The sequence below is a fragment of the Diadema antillarum genome, unplaced genomic scaffold (genome assembly GCF_040938485.1).
Source record: "Diadema antillarum isolate AM-2024a unplaced genomic scaffold, OU_Dant_1.0 seq00000550_RagTag, whole genome shotgun sequence".
In the NCBI taxonomy this organism is placed as follows: domain Eukaryota; kingdom Metazoa; phylum Echinodermata; class Echinoidea; order Diadematoida; family Diadematidae; genus Diadema; species Diadema antillarum.
This window is the reverse complement of record NW_027271495.1, coordinates 3,445,014-3,461,779: the sequence shown is the minus strand read 5'-3', so window position 1 is coordinate 3,461,779 and position 16,766 is coordinate 3,445,014. Positions and strand designations below refer to the sequence as shown.

The window sequence follows — 16,766 nt, the reverse complement described above, 5'->3', positions numbered from 1 at the left end:
TGCTAGTGGTGTTCTTGTACACTGACAGTGATGAGTTATGTAATCCTTTGGTCAGGCATATTCATGGATACCAAAGGGGAAAAGTGATCTTATATTTCATTTTTAATTCACTATTATTCTGAATTGCTTGAAATAAAACTACAGACCAACTATACAATGCATGAATACTTCTTATGCCTGTTTTTCATACATTCTCTCCACAGTAGATACCCAATCACCTGTTATCGCTATGTGGTAGGCCCTTTGTTTGATCAACGATAATATGGATATTTCTATGCAGACTACCAAAAATGTTATTTAATTCACCTGTTCCCACTAGATTTTCTACAATAATTGGATTCTTTGCTGCATTTTCCAGCAGTTGCTGCATTTTGCATTCCTTAGTTAAGAGTTTTATGTTTTAGGGGAAAAAAATTGCAATGAAGGTTTTCAGGCAATTTAAGTACTGGTATGTTAGTTAACTGATCTCCCGGAGTTAATTCTTGTGATATGGACTGTCTAGCTAAAATGATTTAAATAGCCTTGAACTCATTGAGGATTAGCTGATTTTGCAACAACGTGCATTTCTCGTCAGATACTTGCCCGAGTATACTTGGGACTTGTCCTCAATGGGTTAACCAGTTACCTCCACAGAGATGCCCTGTATGGAATCAATGCAATACACATCTGGTTCCCATGGGCCGTAGAATAATCTGCAGGTTTTGTCTTTGCATCCTGTCAGTGACCATGTTTTATTACAGGGTTTGAATGGTACCGGTAGTCTATGGGTGAAATAAAGAGGTGTGAATGGTAGAAATGTAAAGCAAACACAACCTACAGGAGCCCACATTACTGTTGTCACAAACATGACAGCTCTTGGATTCATATGGTTGGTATGAAGTTCTTGAAGGCTTTTAAGCCCCATTCTAACAGACCTCACCGCGACAATGTCAGGAGAACAAAATTCCTTGTCTCGGACAATAAAACCACAGATGAGAGCAAGGGGTACCGTTTTAACAGACTTACACCAAAGACCTTTTCTGTGTAGGTTTCTACGAAGAGGGTGTGTCCACGGATGCGACTATTCCGCCCACTGACCGTGTGTCTGTAAACAAAACATGGTTACAATCACTGATCTTAACTACACAGAGATCAGTGGTTACAATCCATGCACGTGAGGTATGTCAATCATTCTTTGTCAGCAATGTTGCTCATGCGTGTTGAGTGCATCAAGGGAATGTTACTAACAGAAGGGTTACACAAGTAATATCAGGGTAATGCCGTGGTAATTACCCTAGCTGGCTAGTGTAGGATTTGGCAAAAGTTACCGCAACAACGTCAGAGCAACATTTTGCAGGGACTGTTTTAACAGGCAGGGTAAAAAATTTACCCTGATGCTACCCAGATGCTGTCATGGTAACAAGGCTCTGTTAAAACGAGGCTTTAGATGGATATTGGCATTAATAAATGCAACTGAAATCATTTGAGGGCTATAGTTTCTTCACACAGCTTGATTTTGAGACTTTGAACCTTTGCAACTGTCATTAACCTTTCTTTTTTTGTGTGTGTGGGGGGTGGGGAGGGGATTGATTATCGAAACTTTTGCCATGCTTGTTTACTCAATTCATTTTAGCGCAAAGTTTGACAAACTATAAAGATGCTGGTCATTAGGCTAAATTGTTGTGATTTATGGCCATAATCACGCAGGAAATGGCTGTAATTCCCTCATTTATTTTATTAACGTGCTGGTTTCCATCAAATACAGACTGCAAGAAAAGGGAAAAAGGTTCAGCTAAAGGTACACTGTGTAAATGATGAGTGTGAGAGAAAAATAGAGTGAGAGTATGATATATTCACTAATCTAAGCTACTGGGGATGCATTAAAAAAGTCAAATGAGTTAGATTAATAAGTCATTTGTGAGAAGCTAAGATCCAAGTGCTAAATGTTATATGTGTGCCCATAACCTGACCTTTCTGTTATAAGAATTTGTCTGATTGTTTTCTATTCTGACCAGAGGTGTGTCTATATCACCAAGTGTGATACCATACAATAGTGTCTGTTGAGAATAAGAAGGGCTTTAAGTCTTCTCGAACACTATGGGTTTTGTGGTCACTTAACGCCCTTATCATTCTCAACCGATGATATGATGCGTAGATTGTGTGCACCTGTGATTGAAATGTATCTTCAATATAGCCATTCTGCTCAGGAACTTTTTTGGAGAATATTATGAAAATATGTCTTTACGATTGTAATTGCTTTTAACCACCCCTACTTAGGAAGAATGAGCAGTGCAGAATGGTAAAGGCATGGGCAGGCACAAATAGAAATTTGCACAAATATTGCTGACATAAAAGATGAAAATTGTCTTGACACTAACCTGACATGTCAATTTATATACACCTGAAGATCCTACCAGTTTCATTTTGTGGAAATAATCAGAAGAGTGAGGAAAATGGTTTTACAGGAAAGTATACCTTCAAATACTTTTACTACATACAGCTCAGATTTACATTTTTTCACATATTTTTGGGTGGGATTGACTTTTGTTTCATATGCTCTATCATTAGGTGAAGTTTCATTTAATTTAATTTGTTAAAAAGGAAAATATATACCCAATATTATGTTAGTGTTAAAAATGAATCTTCACATTCCTCAGAAAGATGGCAGCATCAAACCCTGATCATTGAAGGCACAAATGCACCTGTAGGATGTTTTTGTTCACTTAAGAAAACTGACAGCCCTTTGGATAATTATAGCCATTTGACACTCCATCTTCTTGAACTTCTTCAGTTGAAGGGGTGCCTGCTGCCTTAGTTATGTGTGTTTTTAACACTGATAGCATTATACCCTGTAAACAAGATAATGTCTTGATTTATTCACTATAAGGCATCAAATGGATATGATGCTATATTTCAATCTTGTATGATCTTTACCTCTATGACACCAAAGTTTCTGTGCTGCTTGGCGTTCTAGTTTTGTTTGACAATACCAACAATTTATAGTTTACTTCTTCCCGGACTCTCCACTTTTAGTTTAGAGAGGGAAGGGGCCGGGGTTTTCATCCTCTCCTCACTCTCGTTAATCATATTTTTATTCGACTCACTGCGGCCTTTCAGAAATTAATCTGAATGTGAGCAGCCAAGGGCACGCAATCAATCCTCACAAGAATGAGTAATTGTTTTCACTATCAGGGAATTAACATGACATTCAACAATCTAATCCCAGCCCGCTTACAAGCAGTACAGGGTGTCTCATGAGCAAAACATGAAAAGCCTACGAACGGCATGGCATGTTGAAGAGATGTATATCTGCTATGATGTATTCAATAAAGCTCATTCTAATTGAAATATATGATTTTTTTTTTCTTCCAAGCGATGCTTTCTCAAATGTTGTCATTTATGCAAGCCAGAATGTGAATAAGATATCGAAAACACATTTCCACAGATCATTGATATCTTTGGGTAGATAGTAAACAAAAGTACATGGATTTGTAGTCAACTCTGTCATTCCCGTGCCCTAGGGTGAGAGATTCTGTTTCATAACTCTTGATTACAGTCTTTTAGTGAGTCACCCAATGATGACTATTAATTCTTCATGGAAAATTTTGGTCCTCAATCATATGGAGTTAGTTAAAAAGCTCTTTTTGAAGCTATGACCTCACTCAATATAAGCCTTTGTTGATAGTAGCTTTGGTCAGCATATTCTTTGGAGCCCTATGGGACAAGCATGGAAGTCTGTAATGGGTTTCAAGGAGCCTTGATCATTGGTGCCATTTGAATATATACCAGTTCATTTGCTTGATTTAGAAATAGAGAATGCCAGCTGTGAAAGATTCTCTGTGAGTTTTCAGGGTTTGAAATGTGAAAATAAGAATTTATTTAGTATGCACTGAAATCAAAATCAGGTATAATTTTTTTTTTTTTAAAATAATGTTCTCAGAGTTGTATGTTAGTTTTCAGATGGACAAAGTATGGAAATCAGGAGCAGTTTTCATGAGCTGCAGTGTATAATTTCATCCTGTCCCAATCCCTGTATCTCCGTTTACCTGTTGAGTTGTGCCATGGGATGGTATGGGCTCTTGTCAGTGATGTACTCTGTGAAATGAAAGCAAGTGATCCGTGGATGCACAATTAATTTTGCCCAAATGAATGGGAGAGAGGCAGATTAGTTCATGTGCAGCGTGATACCAGAAGTGACAGCATGGGGATCCATGTCATTCAGTCGTGTTTCATCAAATAAATGTATGCTCAAATTGTCAATAACCGCCCGATTCTGAATCAGTTCTTCCTGTAGATTATAACTTTGTCAATCTGCGTCAATAGATGTTTGCCACCGATAGTAAAGTATTGACTCATGTTATGTCAAATGTGTGAGTAACAAAATGCAATTTTTTGTTTTGTTTTGCTTTGTTGCTGCTCTTTAAATTTGTTTGTGTTCTTTTCTTTGAGTGATTCATATCAATCTTAATCAATATTTTTTTTTCCCTTGCTCAGGAAAAGAAAGGGACTATAATAGGTTCGATGATCTATCTCAGACCTTATTCATAGGTCAGTGTGGGGAGCCAGAGGGCCAAACACTGACTCATGTGTATGAGAGAAAACAAGAGGCACTACTGCCCTACTTCCAATGCAATGACCTGCAGTATTTCCAATCATAGCCAACCAAAGTGAGGATCAGTCATTCCGGGAGTCAGTGCGTATCATTTCAACCAATTGATCCCCCTCCATGCCAGTTCCGTCTGCTTGTTGCTTCCCAAATTTAGACCGCCCACCCCATCAGCAAGCGGAAAAGGAGATAGAAAAAAAAAAGAGAAGATCCGGAGAATAGGGTCTGCTCTGTCATTTGTCAGATGACATGCTTTATGACATCACCACTGCCCCCTCTTCCTGTCATAACGTAATTCATCAATCACCAACCTATCATTTCTGCAGTAGTCTCTCCACATTCATGCACTTAGTCTTCATCTATGTGCATTTCTCCATTTTGGTCAGTTAGCAGCAGCCTGGAGAGCAGGGTGAGGAGCAGGGGAGGAGGAAGGGGGAAGTGCAGGGGGGGGGGGGGGGGGAGGGGAGGGGGGCACAGATTACAGTCAAAGATCGTGTCTGTCATTTGCTACCGGATGGCTTAACCACATGCACTGGGCTTGCCATTCTCCTGGGGGGCATTTCTTGGTAAAACCACCATCATTACATCTTGCTGAACTATCAAGCGCCTTGGAAGGGTGCTGATTTTTTTTTTTTTCCCCACTCTCTCATATGATAAAATTCTGAAGCGCAATTGTCGACATGCTTAGGAATTAATCACAGAGAATTATGAGGCAATGAAAAGGAACATGTGTATAAGAAGGAAGGGTTTAATGCCCTCCTGTCTTTGGCGTCTAATTGATGACATTCCTACTTCCAGGTACAAACATGCCAGATCCCTCATGGTCCATCAGTCAATGCTACTCTAGCAAAGGTACATGCACCACTCAAAAGTTGCATTTGATTGCTACCTGAAGACCGTGTAAACACCACAAAATTGTCATGATAGCTAGAGGTTTATTCTCTGGGCAAACTGATGGTTTCTGTAAGACTTACAGAAGCTGTTTGAAATGAGAAATGAAATCATGCATTTTGCGTAAAGTGCATATGACTTGGAGTAATCTTATGCATCAGAACCAGACTTTAACAGAACCAAACTGAAATTGATTCTATTGGCATGTCCTTATAGCATCAATTAATTTCCCTTTTTCTTTGAGGGGGGGGGGGGGGGGAAATGGGAAAAGAGTGATACCTGCTTCTCATTCCATTGCAGTGGTTCTTGGTCCTGAAAAACATATTCATGATGAGGAGCACTTCCACACACACAAAAAAAGCATTTAAAGAAGAAGACCAAAGAATATGATTAGAGACTATCAAATAGGTTGGGAAATAGTTTGACATTTTCTCTTCTGATTTGCATTATAAATGCCTATATCTGTTCTTGCCATGCTTGAATTGCCAGAAGTTTGTACGATCCAGTGATTCGCTCATGCTAAAAACAATGGGAGATTCGCCAATTTTAGAAGCCAATGAAAACAAAAAGAGGAGCGGAGGCAGTAAATGGCTGTAAACGTCTCCCTCCCTCGCTCTCTCACAAGCGCACTTGCGCTGGGCAGTGAAGTGAACAGTGCATGTAGAGGTGCGTCACCTGGAACTAATCACATTACAGCATAGCCCTGCACCCTTCTGACCACAAGCCTTGTCTGGGAGAAATACCACCACCTATCCTGTCCAGCCGCAGACATTCTGGCCTTTTAAACATGTCCAGATAAAAATAAAAAAAACACACAAAAGGGGGGGGGGGGGGTTGAATAGGGTTTGAAGCATATAATTTGTATGACTGCTATTCTGTAGGTGGAAGTGCACTATTTGTCTTAAATGTCCAAGTGTTCATCTTAACGGCGTTTTCAATGGGGATTTTGTTAGTTTTGCTTAAAACCATGTGCAATTTTTAGTACTGTTGTGGGAATGCTTATTATCTTTCAGTTATTACCATCCAATATTTGAGTTCCTGAATGAAAACTAAAATTCACAAGTTGGCAGTAATACACATATTTAGAATGAAGTATTTTCAAAATTGCTTTCTAGAAGGATGACGGCATCTATTCTTAGATATTTTGATGTATGTGGTCAGCAAGGTAATTCTTAAAATCTTTATATACTTGAGTCAGCAAAGATAGCAAAGATTTTTTTTTCTTTTACATGAATAACTGCAGTGTAATGTGTCCTAAGGAACAAAACATGTTCTGGGATTATTGGAGCATCTTTTCAAAGCTGACCAAGTAGTCAACCGCCCCCCCCCCCAAAAAAAAAAAAAAAGAAAAAAAAAAAAGAATCTTGCTCGCAACATCCTCTTGTGAGGAGACATAGAGTTGGCTTGAGCAGGTAGAGCAGCGGGGGAAGGAAGGGGAATGATTCATCCTGTGGTGGGACTGCTCCACCAGAAATGATTCGTTTTGACTGGGCCTGGTCTCAGGAACCAACCAGGGAGAAGATTGAGGGTCAGACATTGAAGGAAATAACAAGGATGAGAGAGAAAGAAAAAGATAGAAAGGTAGAGATAGTGAGAGGGAGGGAGAGACATATACTTACTATAAGTCCTAGGTCTACGCAGAAGAGAGAATACTTCCTTCATGAAGGCAAAGACAATTATATTCTATGAAGAAAAGGAGAGAGATGGATATAGATAGATTGAGAAGAGAGAGACAGAGAGAGAGAAGGATAGAGAGAGGGAGGAGAGGGAGAGGGAGAGAGAGACAGGGAGAGAGAACGGAAGAGATGGAAATGCCTGGTAACCTTGGAATTTTCCAATCTGACATTACCAAATGCATTTGGCAGGGAGAGATGCCCGTTTGACCTTCACATTCTTACCGTTTCCTGTACTTCCCTTCTATCTCCCGGGTCTATTTTTTGATTGCTGCTATGTCATGTCTGTCTGCCTGATCAGATGCTGTACTCCGTCCTTAATCATTGAAGCACTTCTCATTAAAAATTAATTGAAAATAGGCCCATGAATGTTCTGTGCGCACCTGCGTGAGACAACAATAAACTTTACTTTTGAGTGAATCCAGCTTGAAGTTAAGTTTGTCTGTTATCGTGGCTTTTTTTTTTCTATTCTGCAAAACTTTGTATGTGCCAAGTGTATGTTACTTTTGTTTATGCTCAAGGAGACTTTCACAAAATTTTCGTGTTCTTTTAGCTATCAATTAAGAGATTAGTTTTCGTTTCTGAACATCAGAACATCAGTGAAAAGCTAGGATAGTACGAACTGCTCTATGCAGCTGTAATATGTCCTTCTGATTCTCAACTGCTAATATTTGGAAGAGAAATTGTAAAAATTTGCATTTAGAAAGCATAATTGAATAGCTAAATGTATTACTATGTCAAAAAGTAATTTAAGTTAATCATAAAAATTTAAGCAAGAAACATTGTCATTTATTGTTTTCTCTCTCCCTGTTTTAAGTGTATCTCAAAATGTATATGTAATCTCAAGTGGGAACCCAGCCATAGATAGGCCAGTGGCCTCTGCTAGCTCCTCCATTTTCTCTCTTAGAATTTCATTTTAATCTTTTGTTCTCTCTCAATGTATTGTATTTTTGATGTTGCAATCCAATATAATCTTATTGTTCTCACAGTTGATCTTCACACTGTAATGAGAATTTGAAAATAAATGAAATGAAATGAAACAAAATGAGACTCAAGAGCAAAATTTTCTCACAACGTCCACTTCACTAGAAGGTGGACCACTCGTATCCTTCCATGTGATGAAATTTGAAATGGGCACATGAATACATGGTTCTCTGCTGAAAGTACATTTCGGATACCCCCCCCCCCCCCACCCCCCAAAAAGGGAAGAATTCATTGGTTTCTATCAGACCTTTGCAGGTCTTATGGTGAAATGACATCTACCTTAGATATGGAAACACAATAGGGTCATCTCCTTTCACTTCATACTATGTTACAGCCCTTCTAGTTCTGAAGTCATGTTATTTTCTTACAGTCAATTCATCAATTTGTGTTCAATCTCTATGAATCAAAGAGAAGGAGAGGACATGTTTCTATGTTTGAGTCTGTGCCACTTGTTATCTGTGCTATGACGTCAGCCACATCACTGTGAAGTTGAGGTGATACAATGAACTGTGCGTGCCTCCTCTATTGATTTGATGTAAATTGATTTCCCACCAGAAAGTAGGCCATAACACCATCAGAAGAAATGAGAACATATTATCTTCATTCATACTACCCCCACCCCAAACGCAAAACAGATATCAAGGGTATGCTTTACTGTACCTTCCTGGTGGTTGTAATGCATACATAAAGACATGTATGCATTCTGAACTTAGTTGGGTTCTGTTGGCTGCAATAAAACAATGTGTGTTATATCATGTTATTCCTCGATTTCATTCTTTAAGTGCTGTCTGTGAGTGCACAGGATAACTTTTATCTATATTTTTGTCATGAAGAAATCAAAATTGTACTTCACATAAATCGTTCTTCCTCATGCCTATGCTGTTTATCTAAACTCTGCTTTTTGCTGATGTTTCTTCCAAGCCGTTGAAATGAGGAAGCTACACGTATGAGAGTGAATGATCTAAAATCATGTTCTTGTATGGCTATCCAGTGAAGGCTGGAAAAAATGACAAAACTTTCACTATAAACTCTCTTTCCACTTGGTGCTGTATGTGGTCTTATGTCAATTGTGATTCAGTGCTGTTGATAGACAGCTACTGGTGTGGAGAGTTGTGCAGTACATGCGCTGGGTTCTGACACTTGATTACAGTTGTTGGCCCGAAATTGATTAAAACTGTTCGTGCAGCTCTTTTTTAGTATAATTGGAAGAGCATTGCCCATTGTGTCAGACGCTGTAATCTCTGCATGCATCTAACCTGAGATGGTGAATGTTCAATTCTCTGATGAAGCAGTACAATTCCTTAATTCTAAGTTCATATTAGATCTGCCCCCCCCCCTTCCACTTTATGTAGCCTACCAGGTAGTTCTCTTGTTTCTTAGTGAGCTTTTGAATCGAGCGTTCCCGATGGCTCATGTGATCAAACTTTTCTTGGACTGACCGGGACATTCATTTCTCATTAAGCGCTTAATTCTAATCAAGCACTCTTGTCTTGCAGCCACCTGCTAGTTGATTGCTTCTTACATCATGCCCACACACCTTTCAACATGCATGCAAACCTGCAGGTCTCCCTCATGCGGCTGACATGCCACATGTACTCACCTTATACCTTTAATCCATGAACCCATTGCAGTCAGATTGAAAATGCTGTAACACATCTATTACATAGACATCAGCCAGAGATCTCTCTGACATTGTCTTCAAAGGGTTAGTTCAAGGCTTGAGGCTCACGTCACCAAAGAAAGTTACCAATGATAGAAAGCAATCATTTCCTGAGATATTGGTAGTTAAATGTTCTACACTCTGCATAGCTGACAAGGGTTGGTACATTAGGTGAAGTCAACCTCATAACATCAGGAATGGTTGCAAATGTATTTCAAAGAATGTATACCTATTGATGATGCAAAGATGGAGAACAAGGTTTAGACTAGTGTAAAACCAGAAATTTTCTAGTGCATGAGACTTGCAAATTTTGCCAGGAGCCAAGATTTGTTAAAATAAAATGCACACAAGCGTTTTGTCTACTTTATGCATTGAATTCAATTTGCAAAAGTTTCTTGCCATGAAAAAGGCTGTTGGCTCTAATACACGAAAGTGTCATGCTGCGAATGTTCCTGGTCTTACGTATACAGTACATCTCCAGTACAGTATCCTACTATGTGATCTTCCCCTCCCCCCTCATATCCTTGCACTGTACATTATGGTTATGGAGCAATAAAATCAATGTAATGAGTACTGAATCATACACTGTGTAACGAATGTAGAGCAGTGACATTGTGGTTATGCCGTCGCAATGTGTGTGGAAATTTTTTTGGGGGGGGCTCTTTTTCCTGCAAAAAGTGTTAAAATTTTGTTTGCTCTTGAGTGTAATTAACTAATTGGCCTTCTTGTAGGTTGCCTATATGTTACATTGTATGCTTTTTTTGTTGTTAGTTTGATTTGTAGATCAACAAAGAGTGTCAAAATTTCATGTCTCTTCGTGTCAAGTAGTGGCTCATAGACAACAAGCTTTATACAAAGAAAAACTTGATCATAGAAGTAAGCCTTAGATGTCAGCTAGTGTTCGGGACTTCAAATTGTCAAAAAGAATCAGTTCCTTTTGCAGTCCCATGTAGCTGTGTTGTATGAGCATCCAGACAAATGAGAATGAGTGAAATCTCCTTTTTTTTCAACAACAGAAAAAACAAAACATAACATAACAACTGAGCATTGCACAAGAGTTATGTAATGTAATTAACTTTTCTTACATTTTCCTAGGGTAGTATTTTTTACTGACTACCAGAATATTCCAAAAGGTATGTCTATATCGTTGAGAGGTAGTGTAAGAAATTCATCTCATTTTCATTGTGGTAGATATGCATGTTATGGTATAGTGTGATCAGGATGGTTGAAATACTTTGAGCAAAAGTTCTTTCAGATACTTGACAGAACATTTACAGGTGCTAACCTCTAGCCTACAACTCAGACATATTTCTCAGGTGTGAATTGGTATACTGCCCTAGGTATCAAATTGCCGCAGGTAGATTTCATTTTTGATGCGATATGAGAACATTAAATCTACTCGCTACTTTTTTGTAAGGCGGTCTAAGAGAAGAAAACTGTTGTTACATGTACTGAGATAACATTATTCAAAACATGTATTTTTAGCTGTCCACAAAGTCCCATCTATCACCCATGACAAGTTTGAAAGAGGAATGACATCATAGCGTGAACTCCTGCTCCTCTGCACTTTCTCCGCATGGAGAAAGACACCGTGCAATGCAGGGTCACAGCATCAAGTAGGCGGACTGCCAGACACGAATGACTTGAAGAAGGTTACGTAGCGTATACCGGGATTAGGGGGTGGATTTGGCAGGCTTACATTGCTAGACTAATCAAGCAAGAACACAAAATGCACCTCGGGAGAGACCATTTACATCGGAGGGGGACATGGCTCCTGTTGGTGTCTGCTGTCCCATGTGCAGGGTTTGATGTAGGTCATGTTCCTGCCAGGAGTGCATTTCCTCGGACTATGTCATTGTGCCATAGCAAAAAATCTTTACATTTTTTTTTTTTTTGGTTGATTGAGGTCTTTGCTCCATCGTGAGTGTAGCACTTATAAAAGTACTGCTGCACCGACATGTGCAATAGTTTTCAATTCAAGAGCTGTCCAATGATCTTTCTAAAATTTCTTGAAGAGTGAATGTCTCAAGCTCATTTAGGCATGGCAGTGAAAGTGCAAATTTGTTTCAAAATGTCATTAAAAATTTAAACTTTCATATTGCACAAGTTTCCTCCAGTTCCTTAAAGATGAAGGGGTGGGAGGGGTGACTCTTGTTACTTTCAGTTAACATTCCTGCACGTAAATGCTCACTGATTACATTTTGAAAATTCTTTGCCATACAATACGTCATTTTCACCAGTAAGAGTACAATTTTGATTCCGCCCATTTCTCTGCCCAGAGGATCTTTAGCAAATGAGGGGTTTTATCTCCAGAATTCATTGGTTACTTAGTTGTGCTAAAAGACAGTAAAATGACATCATTTGTCACTTTGTAGCGCACTACCCATTTACTGATTGTGTTGTAATGTGATGATGTGGCTTGAATGTAAGCAATTATAGATCTGCTCTTCCCACTCAACTGTTGAACTATCAATCATTTCTACATAGGAGTAATTGATGAATCAGTCAATAAGATGATGATTTACCCATGTCTATTTCGTACCTCATGTATCATGCTCCTGACACTATAGAGTTGGTTAATCCATCGCATGAGGACACCAGCTCTGCCCATATCCATGTCGCTGATGAAAGGAATTCACTGGACTTCAGACATCCTTCAATATGAGTTACATCCATGTCTTATCTTGATCCTTCTGGCAGTAATCCAAGAAATCTGCTACAGTCTTTGCAAATGAATACACTTCTATACATTTACAAGGATCTTTAATATCTTGCATCTCACACACCCCCACCCAACCAGTTACATGACTTGTGTGATTGTGTCAGAGATTGCACAGGACACGCAGTGACCCAAAAATGTAAACACACTCTCCCAGTTAGTTCACATCTTAGCCTGATTAGACAGTACACTGTCTGCCCCTAAAGTCACCCTCTTCAGTGCTGTCTGTGCCTGGCAGGTGTTCCTGTGAAGCACTGCTGCTCTGACTGACAGAATCATGGTGGGATTTTCGTCACATCTGCACTACCCCATCACCCCGCCCCACCCCCCTCCCATCCCATCACCCCTGCCCCACACCACCCCGCCCCACTCCACTGCATCTCACCCGTTGGTGGAGACCGAAAGTGAGTCAAGTGTCGGGACCCGTTTAGGGAAGACCTCTTCAGTCAAACAAGGGCCCCCCGTAGGTCAGGGTGCAAGGCACAATTGTGATCCTTGGAGGCTTGGCAAGAGGCGAAATGTACACAGTCCTGGTATGGATGACTACCATCACAAGTTGATAATTCATAGTTAGAGTAGTGCGTGACCCTTACACCCCAGTCACTCCTTTACCCTTCTTCCTACATAATTTCAGCCCCCAAAAAGACCAGTATCCAGTATCTCTTTGCTCTCTCTCTCCCTCTCTCTCTTACACTTTTCTTTTTCTCTGTTTTTTTTTTTCATCTCTTCCACTCACTTCTATGGAGTAGCCCATGAGATGTATCATGATTTTCAGGCAGACTGTCCAGCTTGTCTCTGGTCTGTGTCTAGTAGGAAACTTTGTCTTCTTTATGTCCCACACCTTTCATCCCATGTGTGTGTGTGTGTGTATGAGGGTACACTTTTTTTTTTAAAGAACATACAATACATTTTTCTTTTTTGTTACAAATCAAACTATGTATACGAAAGTGATATCAAACTCTGCATAAATCTCAGAAAAAGCTATCTTGATCAACCTGATCAAACTAATCAATATCTGCTTCATAACAGTAACACTTGTGCTACTGAAAAGAAAAAAAAAAAGAGAATGTGATTTAACAGCACAAGTGAGAAGAACAGCTGCTTATTCTTGTTTGAATTGGTATTATTGTGAAAAAGAACCTGATATTGAATGAAATCAAATGAAAAGTATCATTAAAAAAAAAAATCTTTGATGGAATGTGGAATGTAAGAAAAGCTAGAGCCATTACCTTGATGGTACAGTGCCTGGTGTTGTTTATTTCCCCCCATGTTGTTACACATATTTTCTTACCTGTTTTGTTTGTGATATGACAGTATTTTCCCCTCTGTATAAAACGTTTTGAAAATAATCTTATTATATTACCTTTCACTTATAGACCATATTTCAACTTGACTACACCTTATCTCTTTCTAAACTGCAAATTACTTTTTATCTTTCTCTGTTTTGAACTACCCCTTCTTTATGTTATGCTGTTCTCAAATGCACCAACTCTGCAGATTTCTCTTCCAAATTTGTTGTCGATCCAAAACATCCAGTTATCACTCCCCACCATCTAATAATCCTTGTAAGCCTTCACTCCCAGTGCTAGGAAGTCTTTTTGGGCCTTCATTCTCTCTCTCTCTCTCCTTCTAAAGCTTAAGCTGTTTGTGTGCTTGCTATTATTTTTTGTCTGTCTGGCCTCGTCCTCCGCCTTCTCTTTTCTCACTCCCAACATTCCCTCTTCCTTCGTCTCGCACTCCCCCCATCCTACCTCGCTGGCAGGATGCTGGAGGTGTATAGCAAACTATTCTTCACGCACGATCAGCCCAGAAGAAAGTACACTCCACCGATGCGTGAGCCCAACAATTTGGGAAGCTGCTTCGCATTTTCCGCTAGGCCACTCTTCCAAATAAGTTGCAGCTAGTGCCAAGTTCAGGCTGGTTATTCAATCATCTCGCTTGCCTGCCCCTGTTTCTCATTAGCGCCTCTTCCTGAATCCTGTCACCTTTTCCTCATACATTGGACTTAAAAGACAGTGAGAAACTCTTGGGACTGGTTGGGATGGGGGGGGGGGGGGGGGGTTGAAAGGGATCTAAAAAGAACCCCCTCGCTCTGACCTTGAGTTAACACTAGCAAAATACAGGAGCTTTGCAAGTGATAAGTTAACAGTTGGTCTTGTGGGCTGGATGGTGAATTCTCTACTGTGGGAAAAGGTGTAAGAATCCATGCAGGCAGCTTGTTATGTGGGCTGCCTGTCGGAAGGACCTAGCCAGCTAAATACCACCGATATTGTTTCTGGCCGACCAACTCTGTATGTTTGCCTGCAATGGAAACTGTGAAATGGTCGGCCATGCATGAGAATGAGGTTGGGTTGTCTTACACTTCATGTGGGGAGAGAATCACAAAGCGAATGAATTGGAGGTACAGGACACAATGTAGATACTTAGCCTTTCTTACATTGCCTGAGTGAGTGATTTGATGAAAAGGGGGCTCAGTCACAGCACGCTAACACATGGCCTGTGTGTATTGTAGAGAGGAGATGATGTAAGGGGCTTTGTGCTTCTATACAGTGCAGACATTACTGCATGAAGAAAACACCTTGTATATCAATTCTTTCATGCATCCCTAATGTTGACAAACTTTTTACTCTTGTTATTCCATGTTTTTTTTCTTTCATCCATTGTTCTAATTGGTTTTGTCTTGACAGTATCTTTATATTTGTGCGCAATGAACAAGACCACAATGAATTATGCTGCGCAATGAACTGCAGGCTTAGGGAGTTGCTGTGGGCAAAAAGAATTCTTTGTAACATGAAGCTCAACAGCAAAGCATTCACAGTGGTACCCTGTGTTATGTGCTGTATGTCTTCTTCGTGTGTTGGTTTCAGCGTGATAGCACATTCATGACAAACATGTATCACGACAAAGAGAAAAGTTTGAATAGATTAGCATTTACGTGTGCAGATGAAAATGTGCAAAAGTGCACTTTCATTGATGAGATGCAGTAATCCATTTTAGTAAACTGTAAGAGCAAAAAACACGGAAACATGAATAGATAGAAGGCCATGATAGATGGAGTAGTATACCAAGTGAGATAGATAGAGAAAAAAGAAACAAAAATCCAATATTATGTATGAATGTCTGTATACAAAGATAAAGAGAGAGATAGATGAATAGAGAGTATGAAAGAGAGGGGAAAGAAAGAGAAAAGAAACAAGATTAGACGAAAAAAGTTTTGTCTTGCATGGAAGCTATTGTGATTCTTTCTTTTCTGTCTTTGCAGAGAACCTGGAGCCTGACGTCAAACAGAGAGTAGTAGTCATCACAGCCAGGGTGCACCCTGGAGAAACACCTGCTTCTTATGTTTGTCAAGGTCAGAGGTCATTCTTCATTCAGATTCACCTCTAGTTACTGTAAAACCAGAAATTTTCATGAGTGTTTTACCTTTGCAAATTTCACAAGAGCCAAGATTTGCCAGATTGAAATGCATGCGAAATTTCTTCTCTACACTATATGCATTGAATGCCAGTGGCAATTTGCAGAAATAACATGGCGCGCAAAAAGGACATCGGCTCCATTTTGCAAAAATTAATGCCACATTAGTTTCTTCCTTTGCAGTACTGTAAAAACAGACACATATGCAGCATGAAGCTGCATTGTGTAGACAAAAACTTTTGCGTGTATTTTTCTGATGCAAATCGTGGTTCCTCACAAAATAAATGAAAGTATCATGCCCATGAAAATTTCTTGTTGTACAGTACTATACTGTATGATATGCTATTTATGCATTAGGCATTGTTTTTTTTTTTCTAAATTGGGACTTGTAAGACAAATTTTCATATGGTTGAATATCTGATTGCGAGCCTCTCTGAAAAGGTTTAAATAAATACTGGCATTGCTGACTACTAATCGTGCATTGCATAAGCCACACCTAGGTGTACATTCATTGTATTTGCATGGGTCTTGAGTTTTTGGGTTTTTTTTAACTCTCTCTTTCTCTCTCTCTTACTGTTACTATAAATGGTTAGTGAGGGAGATGAACTATTGGCGACAGTTTATTCATGGTAACAGTGATGCCTCAACTTTATTCAACTTGGCTGTCTTTGGATTACTGAAAGGTTTTTATAAACATTCGAAGACAATGTATGTAAAAGTTTGGGTAACACTTTCATTAATCTGACTGTCAAACCAGTTGGTAGTTTAATGTAAGATTGAATAGATAACAATTTGTGCTGATAACAAGCACTGACGTCACATGAGGTGTGGCAGAAAGAG

The 16,766-nt window shown here is 39.4% G+C and overlaps 1 protein-coding gene across 1 annotated transcript in view; it reads left to right on the top strand.

Moving 5' to 3' along the window:
* Positions 1-16,766, top strand: part of LOC139734860 (cytosolic carboxypeptidase 6-like) — a 111,486-nt gene that overhangs the window by 76,631 nt on the left and 18,089 nt on the right. The window contains exon 7 of the mRNA XM_071645640.1: positions 15,775-15,864. Within this exon, the coding sequence (XP_071501741.1) occupies positions 15,775-15,864 (90 nt within the window). The remainder of the gene's footprint in view (positions 1-15,774; positions 15,865-16,766) is intronic.